This window comes from Tigriopus californicus, chromosome 3, assembly GCF_007210705.1.
Source record: "Tigriopus californicus strain San Diego chromosome 3, Tcal_SD_v2.1, whole genome shotgun sequence".
Lineage (NCBI taxonomy): Eukaryota > Metazoa > Arthropoda > Copepoda > Harpacticoida > Harpacticidae > Tigriopus > Tigriopus californicus.
The window spans coordinates 4,851,213-4,861,169 of NC_081442.1; the positions used below are offsets into that span (position 1 = coordinate 4,851,213).

The window sequence follows — 9,957 nt, forward strand, 5'->3', positions numbered from 1 at the left end:
ATTTATTCACGATTATAATGAATTGAAAAGTGCGTTGGGTTTTTGTTTCAAAACAATTGGGTTGATATTTATAGCAAAAGTGAATTTTGAAAACCTTTTGAAAAGCAGAAATGTTGTTGAAAGTGAGCCATCAGGTGGGCTCATGTTATATTTCATAGAAAGAGGTAAAACATGCCTTTGATCTTCAAGTGGTAATTGCTTTCAGCCAACCAGGGAGGACTGGATTCAAGGCGTCCTTGAGCCAACACATAAACGCACAGAAGGATATTGGCAAAATAAAGGACGTTGTTGAAAAGTGAAACATTCTCATCATGACACCATTGGTGTTTTTTTGAACTTTATTCCTCAGTTTTCCCCATCTGGATTGCACTAATGATCTTTTGTTTCTTGTGCATAACAGAAACTTGGAATGGATTCAAGACCCATTGGGAAATGATACGATCACTTGCAAAGTTCATCTGATTAGAAATCGAAATCAAAATATTTGTCAAGCTATTTTAATTGGGTGGTTTCACGTGTAGACGGCTCAGAGAAGAATTGTTTGTCAAATACCAAATATTTCCAACATTGTTAGGCAAATTTTATCACAAAATGTTTCTCATGTAGACGCCCCATTACATATATATTAACAACTGTCTGCATATAACGAGTACATCCATCCATTTTAAATAGCTCTCTCTCTCTTATTATGGTAGTTCTTGGAGATACACTTTCAAAGGTTGCGACGCACTTTGTTTGTGCAACATTATTCTCCTTTAAAAGTCAGACGCATCTTAACATGTTTCCATGGGGTATCAGTAAATGGCAAGGAGATGGACGATTGATGTAGAAAGAATTGGCCTGCCTTCATTTTCAAGAAATTTGAAACCAGTGTAATGAAACATAATATTATTAACAATATTGTTGTGTAATAGTTTCACTATGACATTATCAATATGCTCTTGCAGAACTCAGGTATCTTTTTATCATGCAATATTAAAGATACCAGTACAAGATACTGGTCTAGGTGATTGATCTGGGAGGCAGCTTGAATAATACGAGAATCTACCTCCCAGGTTTGCTTGTTTCTTACCAAGTCAGATCATAGAGGAAGCAACTCCTAGAGAGTGCGACGAGAGCTAGCCAAGCGAACTAGTTTTCAGAGCGAATGAATGACAGCTGACTGGCTGTTAGGGAATAGATTCTGATTTTAGAGGCGCTACTTTCCATCAGTTAGAGTTGCACTGTCTACTGGTTACCGATTCAGCTGAATAAAAAAACACAACAAACTCAATTTTTACTCTTCTCTGTTACTTCTTCTATGGTCAGATGGCAGCTCTCTCGCTTGACCTTCCATCTGATGATAGAATGGATCCTTGAGGAATACCCGGATTGATATCAAATACGTCATTAATTAAGGAAGTCCTCGACTCCTAAATCATTTTGATTATGTAGACATTTTTCCAACCACTCATGAGTCCTCAAAAAAGACCCGTGATGGCTCGGGTTGATAAAAAATGACTTTAGTCTTTTAGACTCTCTCGAAAAGCTCGTAAGCTGAATCGAGTCTTACGAGTCATATCAAGAAATTATTATTATCAATTTTCAGAACAACTATTATAGACATCTATGTTACTTTAATTCAAGTACGCATTCGAACCAAGCTTAATGTTTTCCGTGTTTTATTTACACATATATCGTAGGCAAGGGAGTTTTTGTTAATCTACGACAATTCAACTTGGGGGACAAAAAGACATGTAAGGTTGAGGTTCTGGCTTCTTCTTTTCTTTTTGATCAAAGTATTCAATCGACGTCGAATAGTCAAGCAAAGTCATCGGATCAAAGCAACTGCAATGTTGAGGATTGTTATGGTTGAGGTAAGTTGGAACAATTCTTGAGTTAATCTTGAACCCGAGGAAAATGCCGCATATCCTGTAAGCAAGCGAAATAAAGGCGATTTTGATTGAGAACTTCGAGAGGACTTAGATGCAGCTTTGGGTCAAAATTTCAAATTGCATGGCAGAGCTCAACCAACCAAGCCTTCCGCGCAAAAAGTCGTGATGGTTCCTAACAAAAGGAATGCGGCCTAAAGAATCTCCGTTCTGACCTTGTGGCTTCTGCTGAGGAAGCATGGAACAAGTTTTAGCATATGAATGATCTCGTAGCCATTTCGAGCTTTCTCACTGGAGAATCTCTCTCTTGTGAGTTGGAATACCAATGAGAGCCGAATGGGCTAAAGTTGTTAATTGAAATAATTTGCTTTCCAAAACGGGACAGAGCTCATATGGAACTCGCTCACAAAACCCTCGTCGAGGTGTCTCTCAAATAATTCCACTATTCTGTGAGGGGATTGGACCCTTTGAGCAAACCTTTTTTATCTTTTGTGGTGGCCAAAGGTTGAGAATTGGCCGTGGATTGGTCATCTGCATTGCGAGGCTGTTTGGACTCCTCCAGACTCATGTATGGAGGCAAAAAAGTCGCTTGAATAACATTGGATGGTTGAGATAGCCGCTCGTCTCCATTGGGTTCAACGATGGTCTTAAAGCGAGACCCATAGTAATCCTCGTACAGGCTCGTTCTCTTGGTCTCAGGCTCAAATGTATGGAAAGAAATCACCTTGGATTGGGCACTCAATCCATACTCGTTCCGACTTCGAACGCGTGCCTGAAATCGAACAATTGAATGCTCAAGTTCAAATTACTTATGTCCAATTTGGCCAATCGTGAAATTCTTCTCGAAAACTAAAATGTGTAATTTTGGTTGTCTTTTTCGTTCTTCCAGTGCGCAAATTGCGTGTGTTAAATACTTGGTGTCTAAATGAACATTTCTGAATTGAGACTTGAGAGCAAGCTTAAGTCAGTGCTGAATGCGGATCAATTTCGAATTGATTCTGAGCGTCAAAAATGCACGATATTCATTTTCTTACCTCATAGGTCATTCCACTAGACAACCCTTTGAGGGTGTATTCGCCCACATGTTCCTCTACCTTCTGTTCTTGACGGGCAAATCGATTGTGGTATTTTGACTGCAGGGTTCCAAAGTCCCCAGGAACATTCAGCGTGACCCAATCGCCATGGGGAATTTCGCGGAACTCCAATTGGTAATTGATGATTGGCGTGGAGCAATTCACTCTCCAAACCAACTTGAAAATCGAATCACTCCATAAGGTGGGATCATCAAATTTGGCGGGGTAAGGCACACCTGATGAGGAAGGATTAGTTTAGTGTGTCAAGCTTAACCAAAGTGGACCTGGACCTTGACCACATCGATGTTGGTTAAACCGATGTTTTCCAAGCTCGCACTGACAATCCCCATGGAAAGCTTGGCCAATGGAATTGGAAATACTTTCGTATACAAAGGTTTTTCTTAACCATGTGAAATAACATACATACATACAGTGGTGAAAAAGCCCTTTCAAGTTCCCAGATAAATACAAAAAACACGTTATCGCATTTTTCTTGCTCGTTAGAGCATTTTTCCTTGCATTATCTTAAAATAGCTCAAAATGTTGTTTAGTCTTACTCCAATTCCATTAATACAAACTTTTTTTAAGATCGTTTTGTAACATCAAAGTCACCATTAGGAATTTCAAATAACTCAATGAGACCTCAAAGAAACAGTTTTTAATCAATTTCAACAAAGTGTTAAAGAAAAGCCAGCACCTTTCAGATTGCTTTTTGTACATATTGTCTTCAGGCTTCAGGTGAATACGTAACTAAGAGTGCTTATGATGATAGCACATTTTTTTAGAAATTACACCTTTAGTGCGTTTAAGCGACTTGATGTAGAATTTAGAGCTATTTGGAGATTATGCAATAGATATCAAAATATTCTTTAACTTTTGTGACATCAAAAGTCGGTATCAAGTCTTTGGGAATTTAAGTTAAGATGTAATCGGGGCATTTTGAAGCTAAATACGGCTATTAAATCCCATGAAACTAGTGATTCCATATACAGCATCTTAATTTTTAAGTAATTGCTAACTAATTGTGTCCCAATCTTCAATGAGTAGTTCTTTTTAAATCATAGTGGGTAATGTTTTAGGCATGCAAGTTTTTTATTTGCTATAAGGCCCTTTTAACAACCGTGTTCTGTGGCTGATGCCGTTGGTCAGATATGTCTACGTTCGATGAACCAATAGTCCTTTTCATTGAGCGGAGGAAGCGCCCTCTGCTTCGTCTAGGTGGACAAACAAACACAGAAACGAGAAAATACACTTTAAGATGCCAGACTTTATCAAGAGATCGACTACTGAACAATGTATTGCCCAAGTACTGTGACACAATGAAGAAGCCAACCACTCTCTTGAGAGACGTTTCAAATTCTTTATGGGTAAAATACCGAGCAATTGTGAAATGTAAATTATCATTTTACGGGTGATTGTATACTGTATGAATGATAGCGCGCCAATAGTGTGACAATCATCGTTTCCAAGAAAAAAGTACCATTAGCTTTTTTAGCACATCTTAGCGGAAAAAATATGATGAAAAATCACTGGTATGTTCCAAGTATACTGTAGAAATCAGCTTGCTGACGGAACATATACCCCATAAAGCTCTATCCCTACTTGGATGTCAAAAGTGTTCATAACTATAACCTTTTAGGATTTGAAAAGTCTCTCAGAAGTGTTGGTGGTGTATTTATGGTGTTATAATAAGATCAGCACTAAGTTGTTCAACAAAAAATACCTTATCAAAGTCAGGCATCTTAGAGCGTATTCTTGTATTTCTCCGTTGGCTTGTCATCAATGAGAGAAGGGAGAGGTGAATGAAAACGGCTATGGTCTTTTCTTACCCGACACCTCGATCTTATCCGTCACCTGGCCTTGGTCCACACCTGATCGCCTTGGGACGGGTAAGGCCAGTGTGGTATTGTGTCCGCACGTGTAAGTGCCAAAATCGGAATCACGCAAGTTCTTGATCCGCAGGAGAAAATGGTTCTCACCGTGAACCATTTGCCGCACTCGCGATGTTGAACGCGTCAAAAGTTTGCCATCTTTCATCCACCAAACCTGAAGCGAAAGCGCCAGAGTCAATCCGATTGGATCTGATTTATCGGTAATATGGAACTGGGGAGGCTTTTAATGGCCATTATTGATCCCATGTGCACTTCATTGCACGGAAGGAGTTCATGCTTGATCCAAGATTAGCACTGGAAATAGTTTCCAGACGACTAAATAATTGTTTGAAACCTTATGTGGAGCTATGCGTGGCCATTTAAAGAGCGACCGAGACAAAGTCTGTGAAGGGAAGAAACTTCAAAGTTCCTCCGAGTGAGGCATGACTAATGCAATTTCATTGCTGTCACAATATAAATGACCTACTTACGCATGCCATAATGCAAAGATAGGAGTATAAACTTGACAGTAGTAGAGAGCTTGTAGGGGAATCCAAGGCTATCATACTGCTGTTGGTCCCGCACCTACTTACAAGCGATAGTTTTAGTGGGGCAGGAGCTCGCTGATTCTTTTTACTGCAGATCAAAGTCATTTTGCAATGACTGCATTTTCGAAATATCGCCATATTCAATACTTTGACGTCTGTATGCGTGCATATGTTTTGTGGAGTACTTGACAAATGTGGAGCATACAAATTGAAAAAATAAAAACGAGTTCGCGTGTATCATATCACACGCAAACCATATCCCACCTCGGGTCCATTAAAATAATCGTGTAAATCGTCTTTTTGCTCCTCCCTTTCCTTTTTGGGCGCCAAATCCTGTCTGGAAAGACAGAGTTCGCAATGAAGAGTGACCGTGGATTTTTTTCCTCCGTGGATCCAAGGCTCATGGGCCAAGATCTTGGGCGACTCATCTGAAAGAAGACAAAAGGATGATGATGAGAACTTGTGCTGGCTAACGGCTAACAACAGTGGGAAATAAGATCATATCACGACCTCGGTGTTCTTCGCCTTCAGCTTTGTCTAGAAGTCTCTGGGAAAGAACATAACCACGCTGACTTATGTTCGGCTTACGCGAACTACCTTGGAGCAAAAACAAAGACCTTGCGAAGAACCTTGTACCCCGAAAAAAAAGAGACCCTCTTTTTGTCGTCGTTCCTTTTTTTGCATTGAGCTGAAGTTCAAGTTGCTTGAAGTATCGCTCCATTCAAGTGTGAATAATCAGTCCGAGACTTGAGCTTAGTTTCTTGTTGAAATTTTAAACGCCGCTCTTGTTTGTTTGTTTGCGGAAATCGTGCCGCTCTTCGTTCGATTTTCTCTGCATATTGTGGCATCTTCCAATCACCCTCGAAACTTGGCACTTGGCCTCAGTGATTATTACGTCGAACCCCCGCCAAGATAGATTTCGCACCCCTTCCCTCATCCTTCGTTTCTTGCATTTGCGTACGTGTTGTATGCTCTGATGAATAAATATGAGAATTCTGCAAGTACAACAAAACCTCAAGACGGGATTTTCAACCCCCTTCAATGTCGACATGAAGTTTTACTTACGCTTGTACGAGTAAGTATTGACAAGCCAACTGGTAGGATGAGATTAAGCCTGTTTTTCTCGATTCCAAGTGCAATAACATCAATTAGTCGGAATCCATTGAGCTGATGATGTCGACATTCGAGAAGTTATTTGAACACACTTAAGCGTGGTTTCTGACCTAACAAAATGTTGAACGGGATGGATGACTGTGTGCTGTTCGCTTCAATATGGTGACATAAATCCAATGGGGAGCAACTGGAGAAGCTTTTAAGCGGCTTTCAAAATAAACGAAATGGGGCTTTTTTTTGGCCTGTCCCAACTTCCAAATGCTGTTCCTCTTTTTTTCGTATGGGTCATAAATTTGAAACGTTGCTCAAAAAGTCACGAATGAAGTGGAGAGCAGCAGATCGTAAATGAGGCTTTTACATCCCAGTGTGCTTGTGCATCATTTTTTGGTGACTCGAGATTGTAATGTCCTATGATTCAAGCCAAATATTTTTCAGATCTGCCCCCTTTTTCAGTAGATTGAATTCATAAATACTTTTGGGACAATGTCGTATTAACAAAGTTTAGGGGGTCGAATCCTTTATGGTTCTTGATTATAAGAATTGTTCAAGCATTTCACAACTTGCCAGGTTATCTGCGACAATAGATCATGAAGCCCCTTATTTGTGGGTACCCGTCATTCATTGATTTTGAAGCTTGGTCTTGGGGTTGAGAACTCCTGTGAGAGCCACATAAAAAAGATAGAATCCTCGTTTACTATCTTCACAGAGAGTAACGTGGAAATACTTTAGAGTAAACATACAAAGCAGACAGGCTAATTTATTTTCATTCTCAACGGGATGAGCATATGATCGTCACACTATCAACATCATAAATATCAACGTTTGATGTGAATTTCCAGCATCACGTTCTCACATTCAATGACAACCAAGATTTAGAATTTCAATACTTGCAGTCCAATTCGTAATTGTCGTTAGCTCATGGAATTGGTAGGCGTATGCTCATCGCTGTTTTCCGACAGTAAAATCTACACTTCATACCTTCATCCAATATATGGACCTGTCAAATGACGGCAATTATCAATCAAAGAAATTCAGAGCAACTGGAACAGCCGTGTGTACGTAGAATACAGACCGGGTGAATAATCAAAGGCCAATGTACAGTGCCTGGGTTTGAAAAACTAAACAAGTTGAGTTTGATATGCAATGATTCGAGATCATCTCTGGATGTAGAGACCAATTTTTAAAATCAAGTCATGGCGACTCATGGCATCAAAAGAATGAAAGGCATATAAAATACCCACCAATCAGCCTTTTAACGTGTCCTACGTACATCAAGAATGAATTGGGGGACGATATGTCAAATCTGAGGTGTGATAATTGAAAAACTACTCCAGTACATTGATATTGTCATTGTTCTGACTTATTCTTAAACGTATGATCTAGACGCCAAGCCAATTGTGAGAGGATGACAATTGTGCTACGTAAGTAGTCTATATATTCAATTGGCAAAAAGGTCTTAATTAATGAGTAAGAGTCTGAATAAAATCAAGCCATTATGATTGAACCGAATCTTTTGTTTCTTGCCCACGTCGTCAAATGAATTATGAACTCAATCAGACCGGCCTGGTATATTTACCAAGTTGAGCTATGGTTTTTTAATTGCCGGGTTGAGCTGAAGGATTTGGAGTAGATCTGTAAGTTTGTTAAACTGGTTTGAGGGCTTCATTACTCTTTGTGTTTCTCGAGACGAAAAACACTTGATTTTTAATGCAAATTTTCGACATAGTTGCTGGGGAATCGATTTCGTTGTGCAACCTTGATGCGATCTATTTCAGAGGGAATTCTCGAGAAGTCGTTTGCCCAAATGAAAGCCATAAAGCAATGCAGGTCATGCACAACGAAAAGTAAGTAAATGTGCATTGAGGCTGAAACGTTTGAAAAACAAAGTCAAATTTACTTCGGCCCAACGCTAAAATCTTCCATTATTAGGTCGATATATCCCGTCTTAAAGGCAGAAATTCCACTACCCTGTCACAATCAGATATTCATATTTTCAAAACTTGGAACTGCCAACGGAATGAAGGGAGAGGGATGATTTTGTGATTCGATTTGTGATTCTTCCTATAAGCTCACTGGAAAGTTTCGACCTTGTTGAATCGTCGATGGAAATTGATGGTTGCTTTTTATTATCAACTCCAATGGAAGCTTCTCTGAAATCGAATTATTCACCGATCTCATTTAACCCTAAAGAGATAATCTCAAAAGCGTTCGTTTACCAAATATGTCCAGTACGGCTACCATGAAAACTGGAATCAATATGTAACATAGTGAGATCGCTCCTTGGACTTTTTTTCCGTTCACTAACACCAAACTATCTTCCCTCTCGTTTATTTTTACGCACTTTAATTCTGGCCCACCATGAAAGTGTCATCTCTCATTTCCTGGTCAAAACGTCCCTGAAAGCCCGTTAAGAAGATAACCACCATTCAAACCCGACAAACTTATGTGTCAACTTGAATCGCTAGACTCACAAATCCTTAACGAACACCTGCCCAATAACCGTACGTGTACTACGCCTAATTCCATCTTCAAAACTGCTCCACAGAGCTTAGCTTCAATCTCGAGATCGATGTGTTTGCACTGAACTGGATGAAGCTAATCCGTGCCAAAACATTCCATCTCTCTTTCGTTTACCCTCCAAAACAGCGTGGAGGTGAGGACTGTATGCCCAAGATGATGGCGATGCTACCGATCTTGTTGTCGTTGGGGACAAAAAACGACACTGTAAGACATCCAAATTATCCTCCGAGCCAGAGTCCGTCAGCAGAAATCGGGTGCTGTGAGTGAACAAAAAGTGGCACGACCGTGAAAAATGACATTCCTTGATAAATGAGTCGAAATGTCTGCCCAATAGCTGCGTTCAAATTGCCTTGTTGTGGTGGTGGTGGTGGTGGGGATGGTGAAGGGGTAAGTATTACTCATGTCCATAATGGAGATCTCCGGACTTGTTTGCTTCAACTCCATTGAACTTGAAAAGCCTTCTCGTTCACTCCGAAAAGTCCACGGCGAGTAGCAAACTTGAATGCAGAATTCAAGTGCAAGATGACATGCAATATCCGAATGAGATTTTGCTACCCCGCCCTCCATTGACTCTAATTTGATGATGACGGATGCAGAAACAAGTCACCGAATTGATAAGGATCGTCTCATGAACCAATGCACAGAGGAGTGGAGAATGTAAAAAGGGTCCAAATCCGGCCTTCCTGCTTAACCGAGCCGAGTGTACGCGTACGTATGGTTACTTGCACAGCTTAATTCTTTGGGATGGTCTGAGGTGAGATTGATTTCAGATCTTGGAGCGGAAACTCAAGCTCAAATGTTTGTTGGGAGTGTAAGAAACCACTCTACATAAAAAGGTGCATGTTTATACAGTATTGTATTTCAATCCCGGCAACTAATAAGTTTGTCTGACGTAAGCAACCAAAGGTGGATTTGATCATAGACTATTTGAAATTTGTGCTCGGGCTCTAAATTTATGCTC

At 40.1% G+C, this 9,957-nt stretch overlaps 1 protein-coding gene across 1 annotated transcript in view; it reads right to left on the minus strand.

Moving 5' to 3' along the window:
- Positions 1-1,644: 1,644 nt before the first annotated feature.
- LOC131877404 (uncharacterized) overlaps positions 1,645-9,957 on the minus strand; it is a 20,460-nt gene continuing 12,147 nt past the window's right edge. The window contains exons 3-7 of the mRNA XM_059223052.1: positions 5,628-5,791; positions 4,774-4,990; positions 2,906-3,180; positions 2,349-2,643; positions 1,645-1,911 (exon numbers count right to left, since the gene is read on the minus strand). Coding sequence (XP_059079035.1) covers positions 1,811-1,911; positions 2,349-2,643; positions 2,906-3,180; positions 4,774-4,990; positions 5,628-5,791 — 1,052 coding nt within the window. The 3' untranslated portion in view covers positions 1,645-1,810. The remainder of the gene's footprint in view (positions 1,912-2,348; positions 2,644-2,905; positions 3,181-4,773; positions 4,991-5,627; positions 5,792-9,957) is intronic.